Source organism: Agelaius phoeniceus, chromosome 26 (genome assembly GCF_051311805.1).
Source record: "Agelaius phoeniceus isolate bAgePho1 chromosome 26, bAgePho1.hap1, whole genome shotgun sequence".
NCBI classification, from domain to species: Eukaryota; Metazoa; Chordata; class Aves; order Passeriformes; family Icteridae; genus Agelaius; species Agelaius phoeniceus.
The window spans coordinates 3162411-3184843 of NC_135290.1; the positions used below are offsets into that span (position 1 = coordinate 3162411).

The following is a 22433-nucleotide window of genomic DNA, read 5'->3' on the forward strand; positions in this document are numbered from 1 at the left end:
AGGTGGGAGGAGAGGTTGAGTCTCCCTGGCTGGTAGTGGGGGGACCCCTCCTCGCCTGGGGGGGTGCAGGGTCCTGTCCCCATGGCCAGAGAGCAGAGAAGGTTCTGGAAGGTCCTCAGGGCTTGGGGCAGAGCTCGGCACAGAGAGCAGAGAAGGTTCTGGAAGGTCCTCAGGGCTTGGGGCAGAGCTCGGCCACGCGCTGGCGCAGGTGGAAGGCGAACTCGAACATGGTGGCAGCCAGGCTCTGGTGGATCAGGTACCTGGGCAGGCGACCCTGGGGACACAGGACAGGGACACAGGGACCTGAGGGACCATTTGGAGCTGGGGATTGTCCCCGTCTCACCCTAGGAGGCTGCAGGGACACAGAGCCATGAATGAGGCCTGGGGGTTGGTCCCATCCCGCTCCAGGGTGTTCCAGGATTTGGGGCTGGGGGCTTCAGGGGCAGAGGTGAGGGCTGGGCTGGGGGATGTCCCCTGTCCCATCCTGGGGGGTTCCAGGGATGGGGACATAAGGCCATGAGCAAGGGCTGGGCTGGGGGCTCTCCCCTGTCCCATTCTATTCCATCCCATCCTGTTCCAGGGATGCAGGAGCCACGAATGAGGGCTGGGCTCTATCCCCCACTAAACTCCATCCCACCCCACCCCATCCCACCCTGTCCCACCCCAGAGGGATCCAGGGATGCAGGAGCCACGAATCAGGGGTGGGACTGGGCTCTGCCCCCATCCCATCCCTTCCCACCCCATCCTGTCCCATCCCATCTCATTCCAGGGATGCAGGAAGCCACGAATGAGGGTCGGGGCTGGGCTCTGCCCCCATCCCATCCCATCCCATCCCTTCCCACCCCAGAGGCCCCGGGGCTGCAGGAGCACCGCTGGGCGGAGCTGCGGCTCCCGGGGAGCTCCGATCCGCTCCGATCCGGGGGAGGAACCGCAACGTGCTTGGATTCCTCTAAAAAAGCCCTGCACGACTCACCCCCCCCCACCGCCTCGGCCTCGGCTCCGAGGTGGGAGATCCACGAAAAAAAAATAAAATAATAATCCTTGGCTCTGGGGGAGAGGGAGCTGAGGCAGGGCTGGGAACTGGCACGGAGGGACGAGTGGAGAACGATCCCGAGGGTCGGGCAGGCACAGGACGCTTCCCTGCCCTGGGATTGCGGTGGTGCAGCACAGATCTTTTCCTGGAAGGGGGGTTTTCCCTCTGGAGGGGGGTTTTCCCTCGGATCAGGGGCAGGAAAAGTGCGAGGCCGCTGTCCCAGGGGCCGTTTCACACCCACAAACACACGGGCGGGATGCTCCCTGCCCCGAGGAGCAGGCAGGGATGAGCCACGGGCTATAAATACTCGGCCAGGGCCAAAGGGAAGAGCCGGGAGCTGCCGAGGGGTCCGGGCTGGGCTGGCAGAGCCCCTGGGGAAGGCGCTGGGAGCACTTGGGGGTTATTAATAGCTCGGCATTCCTTCCACGGCGGGGGCGGCGCCGGCACAAGCACAAGGACAAGGAACCTCTTTTCTTGCCGAGCCCCACCACGGGGGGGTTGTTATCCATCCCCCTGCCCCAAAACCGTGATGGGCACCGGATCCACGGGAGGAAAACACATCCCCGGGGGGAGGAAAACATCCCCGGGGGGAGGAAAACATCCCCGGGGGGAGGAAAACATCCCTGGGCACAACCAGGGTGGGCAGGATCCGCTCCATCCTGCTCTGGGCCCTTCCCAAACCTTTTCCTGAAGCGTTTGGCTGGGCTCAGGGGCAGGGGAAGGGGCCGTGGGAGGGGAGGGGAGGGGAGGGGAGAGGAGGGGGCAGCAGCGCTGCAGCACAGCCGAGGGATGAATGAATGGAGCCTTTGTGCTGCTGCTGCTGCTGCGGCAGCGCCGTTACCACGCCAACCCTCGGCGGAGGAAGGAACGGGGCCAGCTCCGCTCCCGCTCCCGCATCCGCCCCGTCCCGGTCCCTCCGTGCTCTGCCGGGACACCGGCAAGGACAGGCAGCTCCACAAACAGCTCCGGAGCTGGGGCAGCTCCTTCCTCCCCCGGGGAGGGGGGATTTGGGGCGGTTGTGGTCGTGCCAGGGGGTTATGGAGCCACTCCGAAGTGTTCTCGGCACAAAAGTTGCTCCAAAGCAGGTTTGGTCAGCAAGGAGGATTAAAAACTCCTCTCACCCAGTCAGAAGTGACACCCCTAAGTGAGAGCTGAAATAAGGAAGAGCTTCCCAAACTCCCACTGGGAAAGGAGGGGGATTTTGGAGGAGTTTAACCCCCCCCACTTGCCAAACCTGAGTCCCTTCAGGGCAGTGCTTGCTAAGGGGGCACTTGTGTGGCTGCTGGGATGCTGGAGCAGGGCCTTGGGCTGTGCTGGGGATGGGACTCAGCTGCCTCACCCAGGAATTGCCTTTTACCTTCAGATCTGTGTTGAGGATCCAGATGAAGGTGCAGACCTTGGCATTGCTGGGACATTTCAGCACGATGAATCCTCCAGGTCCATTCTCACCCCTGTGCAGGAAAAGCCAAGAGGGTCAGGCTGGAATTCTCTGTGGATGCACCACATGGAGCTGAGCCTGGCAGCAAAATCCAGAGCCCAGTGGGGCAGGAGCAGATGCTGGGAGCCTGGGAAGGTGTGTGCCTTGGCTCCAGGTGCACGAGCCAGCACGGCAGGGCAGCTTTCCCACAGGTGCCTTGGCAGTGCCAGTGCCAGGGCTGCTGGTGGAGCAGCAGCTCTGCCTCTGCACTGTGCCAGCTGTTCCTCATGGGAAGCTTTCCCAGGCACAACCCTGGGAGCAAACAAGAGGTCCCAAGAAGCTCTGCGTGCTCAGGACAGGCTCAGCACTTATCACTCCAGCCCCCAGATCCTTCTCAGCACCATCTGATCTGTCTCTGAGACGGGAGCTGTGCACACACAGCCCAAATACAGATTTCCCTTCCCTCTTCAGAACACGCTATTTTTGCTGTGTGCCTTCTTTAAAGGATTTTTCCAGGCCCTGAAGTCCCCAGTTCCTAAATAGACTGAGGCAGCTCCAACAGCTCTGAGATAAAATGTCAATTACTTTAACCAGATTATTGAGAAAACCGAAGTCGGAGTGTGCAGCAGCACAGCTGGGCTCTGGCAGGAACAAGGAGTCCTTGTCTGATGAGCCTGACCCTGCTGGGATCCATCACCAGCCTGTCCCTTTGGAAGGGGAGAGGCCAAAGCCCTGCTGAGATTTTAGGAGCTGCTCCATCCTCGTTTCATCCCTCAATGCCTCAAATTCAGTTGATGAAGAGCAAAAGGCATGTGAGAGGCTCAGAGCCACATCCAGCTGTTTACTGCCCCTCAGAAAATCCTGTTTGGGAATTAACTGTTAGATAAACAGGATGTGGGACTGGGATAGAGTTTGTTACTGGTCAGCACCTCCACTCCCCTGAGCTGGGAAACGCCCCAGCACTGCTGACAGCACAGAGAGTTTCTCGAACAAAAGGAGACGAACAAGGGAAGCGAGGTTCAGCTCCACAAATAGCTCAGCTTCCTGCAAATCCTGCCAGCAAGGCAGCAGGGCTTGCAGTGAAGCTTGGAGCTCTGGAGAAGTGCGTGATCCCAGCTGAAAAAACAGCACCTGCCTCTCACCTGACGTACTTGGAGAGCGGAGGCTTCAGGCTGTGCGTGGTCGACATCCCTGAGGACACGTACCTGTCTCTCCTCCTCTCGATCCGACGCACGTTCACAAAATCCCTGCACAAAGAAAGGCCTTAAAAACACAGCAGGGACGTGGAGGGGGGCAGATGCCTCTCTTTGGGCTGCTGGGAGAGGCTGGGGCAGGGCTGTGTCAACGCAGGGAGGCACAGCCGAGGTATCTGGGAGCCCGACTGAGCGAGGTTTGGAGCTGGGAGAATCCTGCCAAGAAGAAATTTCAGGGGCTGCTCACACTTGGGAGCGTTACCTGCACAGCCAAGCAGCCCTACCACGGTGACACCAGCAGCTCAGAGCATTCCCAGAGGGGTCTCCCCATGGTTTGGGGGGTGTTTAGGGGCAGTGTGGGATGAACTGACCTTGGGGACACCACCCCACCAGCAGCTCCGGCCGCCACGTCGTACGAGACGATCGTGTTGTCCTCAACCCGCTGCAAGATCTGGAAAAGGGCAGGGGAAATAAATCAAAAGAAAGGAGATTTGCTCAGATTGTGCCTCCAAGCCTGCACGTGCCAAGAGGATGCAGCCCCTCCCATAAATCAGCACCGGGATCGGATCTTTTGGGGCAGAGAGTGACGAGCGGTGCGTGCGTGGTTTCATCTCCCGAGTTCCTCTCCACAAGGCTCAGATCCCCTCAGCAGGTCTGGCTCAGCCCTGGCCCCCGTCCCTGCCCACCTCTCAAGAGAAGGGAGATTTGCTCAGATTGTGCCTCCAAGCCTGCACACCAAGAGGATACAGCCCCTCCCCTAAATCAGCACCAGGATCTGATCTTTTGGAGCAGAGGGCAACGAGGAGTGCATGCATGGATTTGGCTTGTGAGTTTTTGGGGGGCACAGGTGCCACTTCCAGCTCTCCTCTATGAGGCTCAAACCCCCCCCAGCAGGTCTGGCTCAGTCCTGGCCCCTGTCCCTGCCCACCTCTCTCAAAAGAAGGGGGATTTGCTCACATTGTGCCTCCAAGCACCGATCTTTTGGGACAGAGGGCGATGAGCGGTTTGTACGTGGGTTCATCTCCTGAGTTTTTGGGGGCACAGGTGTCACCTCCAGCTCCCCTCCACGAGGCTCAGACCCCTCCCAGCAGGTCTGGCTCAGCCCTGGCCCCTGTCCCTGCCCACCTCTCGGGCTCTTGGCCGGGCCCAGGCGTGCAGCCGGCTGGAGCGCACGGATGAGCGGCGGAGATTTAACGCCTCGGTGCCTGGGATCCAGCTCGGCTCCAGCCCTGCCAGCAGCCTGTGCTGGATGGGGAAGCTCCAGCTCTCTCCGCTCCAAGGAGCTCCTGTGATTAAGCCATCTTTGTCCAGCACGCTCACCTGGCAAGCTGCCACTGTTCTGTTCCACAGGATCATCTTCTCGGGCTGCAGAATCACCTCCTGGTAAACCATTTCAGGGGAGCACTGCAGGAAAGCCTGAGGACACAGCCAGAGCAGTCAGCCAGACCCTCTGCTCCCCTTGGGGGGATTATTTTTAAGGAAAACAGGGTAAAACACAAAGGACAAGTGGGAATACAGGTGAGGGGAGGGGTGAGGCCAGCCTGGCTCCCCTGCATGCGAAGCCATGGCTGTCACCCCTCTGTCCCAGAGCTCCCAGGGGCCTGGAGGGCACACGTGGGGTCAAGGAGGATACACAGACCTCAGGATTTGGGAGCCACTGAGCTCTGCCTGTCTGCCCCTCTCCCACCCTCAGCAGCTCCCCATGCACCATTGCTTTGAGAAGTTGCATTTTTGACTATTCTGTGGTTTTTTTTTTCCCAAGCCATTCCAAGCTCCAGCACACACAGCATCCATTCCATTCCCCCCCAGTCCCCACGGGAGCAGGGATCTTCAGAGGCAAACAGTTCATGCAGCAAAGTGGGACCATCCAGCTTTTGCTGGTGAGCACAGAGCTGCTCCACTGGCAGCTCCTGCCAGCGAGGCAACATATGCACTGGAACAAAGAAAAGCCACGGCAGCACCGACGCTTCATTAAAACGTGGTTCCCAGCCAAGCCACTCCAGCTTGGGAGAGGGCACAGAGCAAGGCACTTCTGAGCTGCTCTGCCCCGTGCCAGGCAGCAGCAGAGGCACACTCAGCCCTGGCCTTGCTGGCAATTAGTTCCAATTAGCCTCCTTGGTCAGATTAGTCCGAGATGCTGAGGTTGGAAGCGACTCTTGCAGTCACCTGCTCCCGATTCTACCAGCGGAGTCTGGGGCCTTGGATATTTACTGGGGAGTTTGTCTGCTGGCCAAGGGGTTTTCCTGGAGAGATTCCCCAGTGCTGTTCATCTGTCTCAAGCACAGGGAGCGTGTTCTGCAGCCTGACCTGTGCTGAAAGCTGAGCTGTGGCTCTTCCCCCGTGCCAAAGAGACCAAGGAATGGGCCCGAGGATGTTCTTACCTTTAAAATAAAGGTCTTGCCGTGGAAAGGGATTTCAAAAGTGTAAACAACATCACCAAAGTCCTGTGCAAGAGATGAGAAAGTTGTGTTTTTCTCAGTAAAAAGGGATCATTTCTATTTAGGGTGAAGTTTGCTAAAACTCTGAGGCTCCTGTCATCCCCTACTCCCCACACCAAGCAGCGACCTCAGCACAGAAACGGCCCCGGGCACATTTCAGTTGGCCATGCCTAAATTTCCATCAACAAAACAATATCCAGAGAGGCAGCAGGGATGAGACAGAAAAAGAATCCACCCCGTGCCAGGCTGCAAACCCCACGTCAAGGTCACATTCTCTTTGTAGCAGCACTGGGGTGCAAAAGGGTTTTGCTGCCAGGGCTGCTGGTGTTACCTATGGCTGAGAGGAGCCTCCCTGGAGGGGCTGGGGATGGGCAGATGAAAACCTTTCATCATTAGCCCTGTGTTAAACTCTGATTAGTCTATTTAAATCCGTCCCCCTTTGGAAAAAGAAAACAATCTGCCCAGCTAGTTTGGCATCAGACAAAGGATCACTTGACAGGGGAATTTGAAACACCAGATGAGACAGCAGTTTGCAGGATTCACAGCCCCCAGTTGTGTTTGAACCTTGTGAAACAAGGTTGGGTTTGGGGGGCAAACCCCTCCTCTTTCTCTCTGCTCTTCAGAGGGAAAAAAGAGCTCTGTGCACCCCAGAAAAGTCTGGAGTAGGCAGAGCCACATCCCAAATTCACACCCCAGGTCCCAGGTGCTGGGGAAGGGGCTTTGGGTATGGGAAGAAAAGTTAGTGCCCCACATGGGCCAAGACTCCAGTTTGGGCCCCCAGCAGGCTCAAAGGCACCTGATCATGGAACAAGGGCAGGACTGGAGCTGTGGGACCAACATTGCCCTGCTCCTTCCCATGGCTCTGCATCCCAAAGGTGACCTGGCCACCCCTGCCCTCCCTCCGGACAGAGGGAGGAGGGAAGGGCTCTCTCCTGTCAAACTGCAAGGCAATTAAAGGTCTAATTAAATAAGAGGGGGATTTTACATTTAACTGAACTGGAATAGATTCCTAATTCAATCAGGTAATTGTAACGCTTGTTAATTTTTCATGGTGCAAGGAGGTTTCCAAAGCCTCGTTTGTCCTGGTTTTTGCTAAGCCATCCATGCCCTCTGCCAGCTGGGGAGGAAAAAAAACCACACTTGCATTGTTTTTCTCGAACTTCCAGTTCTCCTCCTGGGCAAGGATTTGGTCCACAACCTCCATGGCCTCTTTGCCTTGTCGGACATACTCCTTTTCCTGGGGAAAAAGGGAGGATTTTACCTTTAGATTTCATTAGCTGGGCGTGCAGGAAGCTTGAGGAGTGTGAGTGTGTGTGTGTGTGAGGCTGCTCCCCCCTCCCTGGGCTGGCAGAGGGAAAGGGGATCAGAAATCTCTTAATTTGGGTCACAGAGGCCTCATTTTGGAGCTCCAAGTCACGCTCCCCGCCCTGGCTTGGATCCACACACCAGCTGCTCCCGATGGCTCCTGCCTTACAGGAGGGTTTCCAGCAGGCAAAGGGCTCTGGGATGTGCAGCTTCCTTCCTGGAGGAGCCACAACAGGAGCAGGATCTCTTGGAAAATGGCACCAAGCCTGTGGCCAGCCAGGTTTTGGGGCCACCCCTCAAGCCAAGGGGACAGGTGAGGTGATGCCCATCCCAGAATGTGACCAAAGGAGCAGGGATGGAAGGGGGAAGGGAAAGGGACAGGCAGAACACATCCCTGTGGGATGCTGCAGGGAGAACACACAGCCCTGGGGAAGGGGGATAAAGCTGGGGGGCTCAGATGACCCCTCTTGGGTGGGGGCACAGAGGGGACTCAGCCACACGTCCCCAGAGCTGAGGGGTTTGGAATGGGGGGGCAGCAAAACATGACTGGGGAGAATCCCACAGCCCCAGATCAGCTGGAGCTGAGGGCAGGGCCAGGCCCTGTTTACCTGAGTTGTCAAGGCCTTCCTCCCCACACCTTCCTCATCAGACTCGTTGTCTGAGCCTACAACAAGGAAGCACCAATTAACTCAGAGTTAATGAACACCCCGCAGGTACCACCTCCCTCCCTTCCTGTGATCCCTGTCCCTCATCCAGCACGAAGGGCTCTCAGTGAGGATGACTCCCTGAACACCTGCTCCAGAGGGCTGAGCTCATCCTGGGTGTCAGCAACAGCAGGAACAGTGTTCCAGAGGGCTGGACTCATCCTGGGTGTCAGCCACACAGGGACAACTGCTCTGGAGAGCTGGGCTCATCCTGGGTGTCAGCTACACTGGGACAACTATTCCAGAGGGCTGAGCTTGTCCTGGGTGTCAGGACAACTATTCCAGAGGGCTGAGCTCATCCCTGTGTCAGCCACACTGGGACAAACTGCTCTGGAGAGCTGGGCTCATCCTGGCTGTCACCTCCACTGGGACAACTGCTCTGGAGAGCTGAGCTCACCCCAGTGTCAGGCACAGCAGGACAATCCAGCTGAGATGTCCCCCTCCCACGTCAGGAGCTCTCCGGTGCCACCAGCCCTCATCCCCCGCCCTGTGCCCTCACCCCAGGGCAGCATTTCCCAAGCACACAGCTCAGAGCATTTAATCCCAAGCCCACACAAAGCTCCAGTGCCCCAGGGAGCTGCAGCCAGGCTGGCAGGGATGAGGGCAGCACCAATAAAAAGGTGCTGCCATGTGGAGAGTGTGGCAGTGCCACCCCTGCCCAGGGGCAGGAACAGAGAGAGGAGAGGGGACCCTGTCCTTCAGAGTCAGGCTCTGCCAAGGCTGGTGTGGTTGGGATAACAGGCAGAGCTCTGTCCAGAGATGATGGAGGTGAGGAATTCCATGGTGGGATGGGCATGGCAAGTGAGGTGATGGCACAGGTGACCTTACCTGCAAAGGACTCGGGTGGGGAGTAGAACTGTCCCTCGGAGAGGGCTCTGGGGTACAGCAGTGGCCTCGAGGCTGCAGCCTGGGCTGCCAGGAACCCTGGGAATGGGAGCACAAGGATTTAACACCTGGCAGGCTGTGGGACCCCAGCCCTGCCAAAACACCCTCTTTGTTTTTCCCATGTCTTTTCCCACTGACACCAGCCAGCCTCAGCTCCTGTTGCCTCAGCTTTTGTCTGAGATGTTTTATCTGCCCCGGAGATCAATGGGCTCTTCTGCCTGTCAAATAATCCAAAGGCGATTAAACATCTAATTAAATAAGAGCTTCCCCTGGAAGCAATTTGGAACCTGAGCCTAATCCAATAGAGGCATTAAACACTTGATCATTTTTCAATTTAAAGCCTCCTTGCAAGACCCAAACATCCTCTGGTGCTTTCCAGTCAGAGCATTTCTGATTGAGCCCAGCCTGACAAATGTCCCTCTTATGTTTGGTGTCACTTCCCAGCCAGTGACTCCTGGGAGAGGGACAAAGCTCCCTAGAAGGACCCTGGAAGCCACAGGGTGATGTGAGAAGCATGAGGTCAGCCCCAATCTCTGCTCAGTGTGACCTCAGAGACCACAGAATTTCACACCCCATCCTTCACCCCGTGCCACAGAATGTGTCTGTGACTCCAGCAGCCCCTCTGGAAAGGGCTCCAGCCAGATCCAAACACAGATATCAGGGACAGGGAGTCCAACACTCTGCCTGGCATTTGCCTCCCTGTTTCCAAACACTTTCTCCCATGCAGAGCTGAGCTCTGTCTCCAGCATGTCTGGCTGCAGGATCCAGCCATTGGGAAATCTGGCACATTTTTTCTCCCCTCAATTAAAAGATGCTTTTTATAATCTGGTATTTTCTACCCCTGAAGGGACTTGTTGACCATAACAGATCTGAGTCAGGCACTTCCCATCCCAGCCAGCCTTTCCCAGAAATGTCAGATCAAGGTGCTGCCAGAGCAGGCCTGGTTGGATTTGTCCAACTCTTACCAGAGAGGAGCAAAAATACTCACATCGTTCCTCTTCTGCTTCCTGAGTTAGGACTTTAAAATCCAGGAACCAGGTCTCCAGCCAAGCAATGACAAATGAGACAATGGGAAGCAAATACCCAAAAGCCCCTTTGGTCAGAAGCTGTGTGGAAAGAAGCAGAAACCCCAAGGAATGACCCAAACAGGGAATAAAACATCACTGAGAAATCACAAAGCGACTTCCAGGAAAACCAACCTCAGACAGGATGACCTTGACAATCAGGAAGGCACTGGATACCAATGTGGTGACCTGAAAAATAAAGTGGCCAGAGCTCAGATCCCTGAGAAGCCAAGGAGGAGAGGGAGAACCCCCAGAAGAGAGGCTGGGCCGGCTCCTTACCGCGATCACCCACCAGTGGCGCAGGCGCACGACGGCGTAGCCCAGGAGCAGCACAACGAACCGAAACACAGCCAAGAGCTGCAACCACAAACAGCCAGCACCAGCAGTCACTGCCCCTGTCCCTCTGCCAGCTGCTGGGAGGGCAGGGACAGGTGCCAGCTCCTGGCTGAAAGCTGCACCAGGAGGATTCACCGAGGTGGGCAAGGGGAGAGCCCAAACCCTCCCGGCCCCACTGAGCTCCAGGGCCCCGCAGGAGGCTGAGATACTCACAAAGATATCAAAGAATGAGGTCTTGAATTTGTAGTTGATGATTTCATCCTTCAGGTTCTCCTTGATGCCCACCTTGGTCTGAGGGAGACAGGGAAGCACGAAGCTGATAAGAAACTGATGGGAGAAGGAGCTGAGCAGTGCTCAGGGTTAGGGCCAGGTCAGGGAATGCACCTGGAATAAAAATGGTCCCACAGGCCCAGTGTGGGCCCCTCTGGCAGCACAGCACCAGGGAGGATCCCATGGCACATTTCCTGCCTGGGATGTGCCAGGATTCACATGGATTCACACCAGGCTCCCCCCAGGAGCATGGGTAGGGCAGGAGGGACATTGAACCCTTTAGGTGGGACAGGAGGGACATTGAACACCTTTAGGTGGTGCAGGAGGGACATTGAGGACCTTTAGGTGGGACAGGAGGGACATTAAACACCTTTAGGTGGGGCAGGAGGGACATTGAACACCTTCAGGTGGGATAGGAGGGACATTGAATCCTTTAGATGGGACAGGAGGGACATTGAACACCTTTAGGTGGGACAGGAGGGACATTGAACCCTTTAGGTGGGACAGGAGGGACATTGAACACCTTCAGGTGGGACAGGAGGGACATTAAACACCTTTAGGTGGGACAGGAGGGACATTGAACACCTTTAGGTGGGGCAGGAGGGACATTGAACACCTTCAGGTGGGGCTGGAGGGACATTGAACCCTTTAGGTGGGACAGGAGGGACATTGAACACCTTCAGGTGGGACAGGAGGGACATTGAGGACCTTTAGGTGGGACAGGAGGGACATTGAACACCTTCAGGTGGGACAGGAGGGACATTGAGGACCTTTAGGTAGTGCAGGAAGGACATTGAACACCTTTAGGTGGGACAGGAGGGACATTGAACACCTTTAGATGGGACAGGAGGGACATTGAACACCTTTAGATGGGACAGGAGGGACATTGAACCCTTTAGGTGGGACAGGAGGGACATTGAACACCTTTAGATGGTGCAGGAGGAACATTGAACACCTTTAGGTGGTGCAGGAGGGACACTGAACACCTTTAGGTGGGACAGGAGGGACATTAAACACCTTTAGGTGGGACAGGAGGGACATTAAACGTTTTTAAGTGGGGATTTCCAACACCCAAATCCTTGGCTCAGCACAGCCAGTGCCACCTTTCCCTCACAGCCTGGAATCTGTCACCTGCCACTGCTGCCCACCTCATCCAGGTGGCAGATTCCAGAGGAATGGGAGAAAACATGGGGAAAAAAAAAAATGGAAAAGCACAGGAAAAATGTTCCTCAGGAACCTTCAGTGACACACTGAACATCTTCCTGTGGGAGCTGCCAGGGTCACTGAGGACCTGGGGGGATTTAAAAAGCAAAGCACTGAGGGGTCCCTTCTCCCTCCAGCTGGCTTCCCACAGCTCACAGCAGAGCTCCAGGAAATCTGAGGGAGGAAGGGAAGCAGCAGGATCAAACATGCTGGAAAAGGAGAAGAGAGAGGAGAGGGGGATGCACAGCCCAGGCTGCAAGAGGCAAAACCACCCTGGGATTGACAGGAGTGTGGAAAAAACTCATCCTGAGATAATCCAGGGTCTGACAGCCCTGCTCCTCTGGCCACCATAAATCCTGGGAGGCTGGAATGGCTGTCTGGGAGGAAGTGGAGGGCTCAGGTAACTGGAACAAATGCTTCACCTTTAGGCTATGGCTTTGGATGCAGCCCAGCTGGCTGGGAGCTGGCAGAGCCAGCAGCTGCTGGAGCTGGGGCCAGTCCTTGGCAAGCCAGGGTGTCCTGGCACTCCAAGGGCAGCCACTGGGAAAGGATCCCTGTGGGTCAGGGCTCTGGCTTCAAACCCAGGGCCAGGGAGGCAAAAAGAGGGGGGTGAAGCTGGGCTGTGGCCACAGGACTCGGGCCAGCTTGGCTGAGTGGCCACCAAAATCCTCTTCCCCCCCTCTGTGGCTCCATGGGATGCTGCAGGAAGGAGGAGACACAGGAAAAACTTAGGGTGATGCTTTTTGGGGGTGTTTTAGGATGGTTTTTGTGGGGGTTTTTTAGGAGTGTTTTGGCTGAGTTGCCATCAAAATCCTCTTTCCCTCCTCTGTGGGTCTATGGGATGCTGCAGGAAGGGAAGGAAAGTGGGTGATGATTTTTGGGGGATGTTTTGGCTGAGTGGCACCAAAATCTTCTTCCCCCTCTCTGTGGCTCCATGGGATGCTGCAGGAAGGGAGGGAAAGCTTTGGGTGAGGATTTTTGGGGGGTGTTTTGGCTGAGTTCCCACCAAAATCCTCTTCCCCCCCTCTGTGGCTCCATGGGATGCTGCAGGAAGGAGGAGACACAGGAAAAACTTAGGGTGATGCTTTTGGGGGGTGTTTGAGGAGTGTTTTGGCTGAGTTGCCATCAAAATCCTCTTCCCCCTCTCTGTGGCTCCATGGGATGCTGCAGGAAGGGAGGGAAAGCTTTGGGTGAGGATTTTTGGGGTTGTTTCTGGTGTTTCTGGTGGATGGACTGTGAGGAACAGTTGGTGGTGCCAGTCCCTAGCAGAGGAGTGTCCTGGTACTCCAAGGGCAGCACAGGCAACCCTTGGAAAGGGATCCCTCCCAGTCTGGGATATTTAAATATAAAGCAAAGGGGCAAAAAATAGAAATAGAAATGTATAAAATGATAAATATAAAACAATGTATAAAATGATAAATATAAAACAATGTGTAAAATGATAAATATAAAACAATGTATAAAATTATAAATATAAAACAAAGGGGCAAAAAGAAGGGGGGGAAGCTGGGCTGTGGCCATGGGACTCAGGCCAGCTTGGCTGAGTGACCACCAAGGGCCTCATCCCCACCTCCTGACTCCACAGGATGCTGCAGGAAGGATGAGACACTTTGAGGGGTGTTTTCAGCTTAAACACAGGCAGATGAACCACCTGAGGCATCTCCCTGGCTCTCAGAGCACCCAGCCTGCACAATTTCAGTTTGCTTTTAACGAGGGGCAAATTGTGGGCTTATCTCACAGCGAAGGAAATGGTAGGATATAAAAAAAGGGGAAAAAAAAGCAAAAAAAAAAGCATTAGTCATGATATCAAACCGTTGCTCCTCATAACCAGGCAAATAAGCTGCTCTAATGGATTTAAATATGCAGCATTTCAGCTCAGGGGCCCAAATATCAGCACTTAGTCACTCATTAATGGCTACCTGCAGCACCCACGCTCAGCATCACCCTGGTGACCGAGCCAGGATTATCTCCTGGGGGCTGGAATTTGGAATTGCAGCAGCTCCCTGGGACAAGGGCAGGGGGCCGGGGTCCAAAGTGGGCGGGCAGGACACCATCGGCACGGCTGGAATGCTGGCTGGGAGATGGTTTTTCCTACAGGGGGTGGGGAGCAGGGGGGCTCAGGGCAGGGTCTGGGCAGCCTGGTAAGTGCAGACACCCAGAGATAAGGAGGGCAGAGATAAGAGCTGCTGAGGGAGCAGCAGCAGGATGCAGCGCTGATAAAATGCAGCCCCAGAGCTCGGGGGTTCTATCTGTTCATCTCTGCTCCCGGTGTTCCAGGGGAGGACATGGAGTACCTGAAACCAGCCAGGACCGGTTCAGGGGAAAATAAAAACAAAATGTAGCCCAGGGAGGGATTTGGACTTGGTGGGACTGAGGTAAATAAACTGGATTTGCCCTGTTATTGCAACACAGAGCAAACACAGCAGCTTGTGAGTTGCTTTGGAGAGAAGCAAACCGCTCACAACCCCCTCAACAGTCCCTTGGGAGGTGGAGCAGCACCTCCAGCTTCCCAAAGCTGAGATTAGCAGCAGAATTTTGGGATCAAAGCCCCTTGAGGATCCTCCCCTGCTCCTCTGATGCTCTGACAACACTGCGGCAGCAAACCCAGGGGAGCAGGAGGGGAATTTGGCTCAACTTGGTGATTCCAGAGGCCCTGGATCTTGTTACAGCCCAACAAAGGGAGGTGTTAACAACCCTGGGCAGCCCCGACAAAGCCCCGGGGCAGGAAACGAGCTGGACTTTAGTTGATATTAAAGAACAGCGGCTCCTTGGCCAGCGCTGGGAACAGCAAACAAAGATCTGTCCCAGGAGTGCTGCAACAGAGCAATTAACGCAGGGAACCGAGTTTAAAAAGGGCAAAGATTCCCGGGTTTGCTTCCTCCGACTCACATTGAGCTCGATGATCCACAGCAGGGAGATGAAGAGCAGGTCGAAGGTGACGAAGAGGCAGAAGGTTCTCCTCACATCTGAGATGGCTTTTCTCTTCTCCGGGGAGAGGAAATAGGGGGAGAAGCCCTGGCTCTGGGAGAGGGAGGAGCTGATGGAGGCGATGGCAGGGAGGCTTCGTTCCAGGTCGTGCTGCAGCTCCGTGGGCTTGCTCATCCTCCGGGGACATCGGCCACCAGGGCAGCGTCACCTGCAGGACACACCGAGGGCTTGTCACACCCCTGCTCCTGGCCTGATAATCGCAGGAGCAAATGGGATCCCTGGGAGAAATCATCCCTGGCAGGGTGGTCAGGCCGTGGCACAGGTGCCCAGAGAAGCTGTGGCTGCCCCATGATCCATGGAAGTGTCCAAGGTGAAGCTGGATGGAGCTTGGAGCAACCTGGGATAGTGGAAGGTGTCCCCCTGCCATGGCAGGGGTGGGACTGGATGGGCTTTCATACTAATTTATGTTAAAGAATATGTATTTCCATGCTTTAATGCCATGGCAGTAGGAAAAGGGGCTCCAAAGCTCATGGAGATACCAAGGTAGCATGGAAAGGAGATGCAAACCCCATGAAAATGGTGTGGAAGAAGAAAAAGGGGCCCCAAACCCCATGGAGACACTGTGGACACAGGAAAGGAGCTGCAACCCCCATGAAAATGGTGTGGAAGAAGAAAAAGGGGTCCCAAAGCCCATGGAGACACTGTGGGCACAGGAAAGGAGGTGCAAACCCCATGAAAATGTGTGGAAGAAGAAAAAGGGGCCCCAAACACCATGGAGACACTGTGGACACAGGAAAGGAGATGCAAACCCCATGAAAATGGTGTGGAAGAAGAAAAAGGGGCCCCAAACCCCATGAAAATGTTGTGGAAGAAGAAAAATGGGTCCCAAAGCCCATGGAGACACTGTGGATACAGGAAAGGAGCTGCAAACCCCATGAAAATGGTGTGGAAGAAGAAAAAGGGGACCCAAAGCCCATGGAGACACTGTGGACAGAGGAAAAGGGGTCTGAGGATGTGTTGGGAGCACTCCCTGAAATCATGGAGCCATCCCCACCCTTCCCTCTGCAGGGAAGGCAAAGCCTCAGGAGCTGAGCATCCCACTGGAACAGATCCCAGCCTGCAGAGCCAGGAAAGAACCCTGGGCCTGATGGGCCAGGCAGAGCAGCAGGGAAGGAGCTGCTCCATGTCCCAGGGACAGGGAAGGAGCTGCTCCATGGTCCAGGGGCAGGGAAGGAGCTGCTCCATGTCCCAGGGGCAGGGAAGGAGCTGCTCCATGGTCCAGGGGCAGGGAAGGAGCTGCTCCATGTCCCAGGGGCAGGGAAGGAGCTGCTCCATGTCCCAGGGGCAGGGAAGGAGCTGCTCCATGTCCCAGGGACAGGGAAGGAGCTGCTCCATGTCCCAGGGACAGGGAAGGAGCTGCTCCATGTTCCAGGGACAGGGAAGGAGCTGCTCCATGTTCCAGGGACAGGGAAGGAGCTGCTCCATGGTCCAGGGGCAGGGAAGGAGCTGCTCCATCTCTCAGGAGCAGGGAAGGAGCTGCTCCATGGTCCAGGGCCAGAGAGGCTGCAGGGAAGGAGGGAAGGAGTTGCTCCATGTCTCAGGTGCAGGGAAGGATCTGCTCCATGTCTCAGGGGCAGGGAGGCTGCAAGAAAGGAGCTGCTGTGTCCCAGGATCAGGGAAGGAGCTGCTCCATCTCTCAGGAGCAGGGAAGGAGCTTCCTCGTGTTCCAGGAGCAGGGAAGGAGGTGCCTTGTGTTAGGGAAGGAGCTGCTTTGTGTCCCTGGGGCAGGGAAGGAACTGCTCCATGTCCCAGTGTAAGGGAAGGAGCTGTTCCATGTCCCAGGGGCAGGGAGGCTGCAGGGAAGGAGCTGCTCTGTGTTCCAGGATCAGGGAAGGAGCTGCTCCCTCTCCTAGGGGCAGAGAGGCAGCAGGGAAGGAGGGAAGGAGCTGCTCCATGTCCCAGTGTTAGGGAAGGAGCTGCTCCATCTCCAAGGGACAAAAAAGAGCCTGCCCCGTGTCCCAGGAGGAGGGAAGGAGCTGCTCCAGGTTCCAGGGCCAGGGAGGCTGCAGGGAAGGAGGGAAGGAGCTGCTCCATGTCCCAGGAGCAGGGAAGGAGCTGCCCCATGTTAAGGAAGAAGCTGCCCCATGTTAGGGAAGGAGCTGCCCCATGTTAGGGAAGGAGCTGCCCCATGTTAGGGAAGGAGCTGCCCCATGGTAGGGAAGGAGCTGCCCCATGTTAAGGAAGGAGCTGCCCCATGTTAAGGAAGGAGCTGCCCCATGTTGGGGAAGGAGCTGCCCCATGTTGGGGAAGGAGCTGCCCCATGGTAGGGAAGAAGTTGCCCTGGGTTAAGGAAGGAGCTGCCCCATGTTAAGGAAGGAGTTGCCCCATGTTAAGGAAGGAGTTGCCCCATGTTAAGGAAGGAGTTGCCCCATGTTAAGGAAGGAGCTGCCCCATGGTAGGGAAGGAGCTGCCCCAGGTTGGGAAGGAGCTGCCCCATGGTAGGGAAGGAGCTGCCCCATGTTGGGGAAGGAGCTGCCCCGTGTCCTGCCCCGCCTGGCAGTGCCAGGCACACGATCCCAGCACGAGTCAGGTGTTGGAAGGCCGGGGATGTTTTCCTGCAGCCCTGCCAACCATTGTGCTGGGATTTTTCCTCTCCGTCAGCGCAGCACAAGGAGGCCCCTGTGGGAAGGGAGGGTGACAGGCTGGGGACACAAACACGGAACAGGTCGGGCCAGGGATCTGTCAGCCACGGCCACAAACTCCTTCCCTGCTCAAGGATGTTCCCAAAAAAATCCTCCTGGATTGCTCGTGGTGGGAGCTCCTGCCTTGGCAGTTCTGTGCCTGCTGGGAAGAACCAGTGAGGTTTGAAAGCAGTGAAGTTTAAAAGCAGTGAGGTTTGAAAGCAGTGAGCTGCTTTGAAATCCCACTGGTGACACCCAGCAGGCTGCAGAGTCCATGGAAAAAGGAAAAAGGTCACAAGGCTGTGCCCAGACCTGTGGGGAGTGGAAATGCCACGGGATGTGCAGCCAGCCAGGAGCACCTGCAGGAGCTGAGCACAGCCCAGTTTGGGCCAGTTTGGATCCCTGAACCAGCGGCTTTTGCATCCCACCCCCGGGAAGTGCTGGGGCTGGGAAGGGAACAAAGCTGGACTCCTGTCAAATCCCTGTTATTCCCTCTCAGAGGAGCTCGGGAAGGAGCTGGAATCCTTGTCGCTTCGGATCAGCCACTCCCTGCACCGGGCCCGGCTGGAAGTGACAAAAGTTAAGGACATCTGTGAGGGATAAATAATGAATCCCCCTGGCCAGGGCTGCCGCCGCCTCCTCCTCCCCTCCTACAGCAATTTGCACTTAGGCAGCCCCGCCCCGACTTTCACAGCGCTTTAAAATCACCCGGAGAAGCTCCAGGGATGCCAGGAGGGGTCACAGTGAGGTGTTGGGACATGGCAGGACATGGGGACACAACACCAGAGCACCCCGGTGCAGCTCATCATTAATCCCAGCCTTGCCAAGGGGGTTTGGGCTGTTTGGGACGTTCCCAAACCATCCAATTCCCGAGGGAAAATCTGAATTATGGGGCAGAGTAGGAATGTGTGAATCCCAGACAAGCCCCCCCTTGCACTGGAGCTGCTCCCTGTGGCAGCTGAGAGCTCAGAGCAGGGGCTGGGTGTGCAGAAACGTGGCTGTTCCTGGGTGACAGATGAATTATTGAGCTCTGCTCCATTATGCATTCCAGCATCCTCCACATCCCACTCTGGCAGGGCCTGGTGGGGGCCAGCAATGAGGGATGGCATGAGAGGGAAAAGCCCCAAGCTGTGCCCAGAGAGGGGCAGGGTGTTTATCCACTGAAAGGAGAAAAGAAAAACCCCCACAGGGGGGTTCATTCACTGAAAGGACAATGGGGGCTCTGCAGGTGTTGGGGGAGTTGTCACAAATGGTGTGGGTGTGGCACTTGGGGACAGGGGTGACAGGGCTGTGCATGACAGACCTTAACCCATGACAGGGTTGATGATCCTGGAGGGCTTTTCCAGCCTGAATGATCCCAGGATTCCCTCCCAGGGAGGGGCAAACAGTGCTGGGGGGGCAGATGGGTGACAGATCACAGCCCAGGGGACACCCTGAGTGACACATCACAGCCTGGGGACATTGTGTGAGACACATCACAGCCCGGGGGACACCCCAAGTGACAGATCACAGCCCAGGGGACACCCCAAGTGACAGATCACAGCCTGGGGACATTCTGTGAGGCAGATACAGCCCAGGGGACACCCTGGGTGACAAATCACAGCCCGGGGGACACCCCAAGTGACAGATCACAGCCCAGGGGACACCCCAAGTGACAGATCACAGTCTGGGGACATTCTGTGAGGCAGATACAGCCTGGGGGGACACCTTGAGTGACAAATCACAGCCCAGGGGACACCCCAAGAGATAGATCACAGCCCAGGGGGACACCCTGGGTGACAAATCACAGCACAGGGGACATTCTGGGTGACAGATCACACCCAGGGGACACCTCAGGTGACAGACCAGTGCCACCACGCCAAAATCCCATCAGCCCAGTGCCATCAGCAGCCCTGAGCTACCACCATTAACCCAGTGCCACCACAGTCCAGTGCCACCACCATCAACCCAATGCTACCACCTCAAAACCTAATCAGCCCAGTGCCACCAGCAGCCCAGTGCCACCACCCTAAACCACCATTAATCCAGTGCCAGCACCCCAAAACGCCATCAGCCCAGTGCCATCATCATCCCAGTGCCACCACAGCCCAGTGCCACCACCCCAAAACCCATCAGCTCCATGCCACCACAGCCCAGTGCCACCACCCTAAACCACCATTAATCCAGTGCCAGCACCCCAAAACCCCATCAGCCCAGTGCCATCATCATCCCAGTGCCACCACAGCCCAGTGCCACTACCCCAAAACCCATCAGCTCCATGCCACCACAGCTCAGTGCCACCAGAGCCCAGTGCCACCTCCCTAAACCACCATTAATCCAGTACAGCACCCCAAAACCCCATCAGCCCAGTGCCACCAGCAGCCCTGAGCCACCACCATTAACCCAGTGCCACCACAGCCCACTGCCGGCACCCCAAAACCCCATCAGCCCCATGCCACCAGAGCCCAGTGCCACCACCCTAAACCACCATTAATCCAGTACAGCACCCCAAAACCCATCAGCCCAGTGCCACCACATCTCAGTGCCACCACCCTAAACCATCATCAATCCAGTGCCAGCACCCCAAAATCCCATCAGCTCAGTGCCACCACATCTCAGTGCCACCACCCTAAACCCAGTGCCAGCACCCCAAAACCCCAGTTGCAGCAGCACCCTGGCCACTGAATTATTCCCAGTGGCAGTGCCAAGGCATGTCCCAACCCTGTCACCCCAATCCCCCTCCCTGAGCCCCTCCTTAGCCCCGGGGCTCATTCATGACCCAGCTCCCACTGAGGAGCTTTTCCCACCCCGTGACTCCACTTCTCCTTCCACGCTTCCCCCTGGCTCATGTGACAGTTCCTGCTGTCCCCTCTGCTGTCCCCTCTGCTGGGAACACCCCCAGGGTGACCCCAAAACCCCAGAGCCTGGAGGAGCAGAGGGATGGGGACCCCCCTGCTGCACTGAGGGGTGTCTGAGCCCTTCTAAAACACCAAAAAAGATCAATTTTAACCCAGATACTGAAACAGCAACCAAAAAAAAAAACAACAAAACATGGGAAGGATCCAACGGGGCAAAGCACTGGGGAAGGGTTGGTTCAGGGCAAAGTGGGGACATGGGGACCACTGGGGGGACACTGAGACCCTCAGGAGGACGCTGAGACCCTGGGAGGACACTGAGAGACCCCTGGGAGGACACCAGGACCCCCAAGAGGACATTGAGACCCTGGGGGGACACTGAGACCCTCCAAGAGGACACCAAGACCTCAGGAGGACACTGAGAGACCCCCCAGGAACCTGTTCCCCCCTGGCACTGCAGGGAACCTCAGGAAATGCAGCTTTGTCCCAGAGGCAGCTGTGGGATCCTGCAGCATCCCCTATTGCCCCTAAAAGATCTGGGGTGAAATTTAGGGCTCCCCCTCACTATGTCCCAAAGGCAGCAGGAGGCACAGCCCAGCCCAGCCCAACATTTGGGGGTTTTGGGGCTTGGAGCCCCCAGTTCTGGGGGTGGGGAGAGACCTTTCACAACGGGATTGGGGTTGGGATGGGCTGGATGGGGGTCGGGATTTGGAGTAGGATTTAGGTCAGGATTTCAGTCGGGATTTGGGCTGGGTTTGGGTCAGGATGTGGGGCTGGATTTGGGATGGGTTTGGGGCTGGATTTGGGTCAGGATGTGGGGTTGGATTTGGGTTGAAATTTTGGTTGGGATGTGTTGGGATGGAGGGCTGGACTTGGGCTGGGATTTTGGTCAGGATATGGAGCTGGATTTGGGCTGGGATTTTGGTCAGGATATGGAGCTGGATTGGGCTGGATTTGGGGCTGGATGTGGGTCAGGATGTGTTGGGATGTGGGGCTGGATTTGGGGCTGGATGTGGGGCAGGATTTCGGTCAGGATTTAGGGCTGGGATTTGGGGCTGGATTTGGAACCCTCGGGGGTTCACGCTGCCCCCTCCCCGCAGCCAAATGGTCCCGGGGTGGTCCCGGCGCTTCCTCCCGGGGGCTCCTCCACCTGCCCGGACCCGCGGGAAGAGCCCGGGACCCCCGCACCGACCCAGCCCCGCTCGGAGCCCCCCGGAGCTCGGGCAGTGCCGGGACTCCCGGGAGGACACCGGGACCCCCAAGAAGACACTGAGACCCTATGGGGACACCGGGACCCCCGGGAGGACACCGAGCCCCTCTGCCCTCCAAGGAGCCCTCCCGGGTCCGGTACTCCCGTTCCCCGCAGGTTCAGGGCGGTGACACCGGTGTCAGACACCCGGAGCGGTTCTCGCCGCTCGGCCCGCTCGGGGTCTCGCTGCCGGGACTGCTGGGACCCCATGGAGCGGCGGATAACGGGATCGGGACCGGGACCGGGACCGGGAACGGGGTCCCAACGGAGCGCCGATGCTGCCCGAGGCCTCCCCAAGCCGTGTGACCTGGTGCCGGTAACCGGGCCTGAGGCCGGGACTCGCCGTGCCAGCCCCGTCCCGTCCCGCTCCCACCGGCGGCTCCGCTACCGGGAGCGGCATCGAGGCTGCGCCACCGGAGCCCGGCACCAACAGGGCCAGAAATGGACCGGAGACCCCCCCCCGACGTGTCCCAGTGTCCCCCCGTGTGTCCCCCCGTGTGTCCCCCCGGTACCTCCCGGTGCCGGTGCCGGGTCCGGGTCCCGCCGGCCGCCGCTTCCGGGCCCGCCGCCACCTCTGACCCCGGAAGGGAAACTCCAGAGCGAGGCTGCGCCGGCAGCGACCATTGCCGGCCGTGGGGGGGGGGGGGAGCCGGGAGAGACCATTCACAGCGGGGGGGGGGGTGTCAGGCTGGGAGAGACCATTACAGGGCGGGAGGGGGGGTCAGTGGGGCTGGGAGAGACCATGCATCGCGGGGGATCAATAAAGCTGGGAAGGACCAGCTCGTGGGAAGGACCATTCCTCGTGGGAGGGGGAATCAGTGGGGCTGGGAGAGACCATTGCAAAGGGGGGAATCAGTGGGGTGAGGGCAAAACCATCCCCGTATGGACGGGGG

At 57.3% G+C, this 22433-nt stretch overlaps 1 protein-coding gene across 1 annotated transcript; it reads right to left on the reverse strand.

Moving 5' to 3' along the window:
- Positions 1-135: 135 nt before the first annotated feature.
- Positions 136-22182, reverse strand: STARD3 (StAR related lipid transfer domain containing 3). Its single transcript, XM_054649817.2, has 15 exons — positions 22053-22182; positions 14738-14984; positions 10589-10666; positions 10319-10396; positions 10175-10228; positions 9964-10081; positions 8919-9014; positions 7995-8050; positions 7226-7318; positions 6025-6087; positions 4964-5059; positions 4015-4094; positions 3593-3697; positions 2391-2484; positions 136-274 (listed from the first exon to the last, which is right to left on the reverse strand). The coding sequence occupies exons 2-15, from the start codon at positions 14948-14950 to the stop codon at positions 170-172; spliced, it is 1329 nt and encodes a 442-aa protein (XP_054505792.1). The 5' UTR covers positions 14951-14984; positions 22053-22182; the 3' UTR covers positions 136-169.
- Between the last annotated feature and the right edge of the window lie 251 nt (positions 22183-22433).

What these genes read in the sequence shown, in the direction of transcription:
- STARD3 (XM_054649817.2), bottom strand. Translation starts at nt 14,950, where the DNA reads ATGAGCAAGCCCACGGAGCTGCAGCACGACCTGGAACGAAGCCTCCCT. An exon ending in CCCACCCGAGTCCTTTGCAG is followed by an intron (nt 8,051 to 8,918) that starts GTAAGGTCACCT and finishes TCCTTGTTGTAG; the next exon opens with GCTCAGACAACGAGTCTGAT. An exon ending in GAACAGTGGCAGCTTGCCAG is followed by an intron (nt 4,095 to 4,963) that starts GTGAGCGTGCTG and finishes GCCCTTTTCCAG; the next exon opens with ATCTTGCAGCGGGTTGAGGA.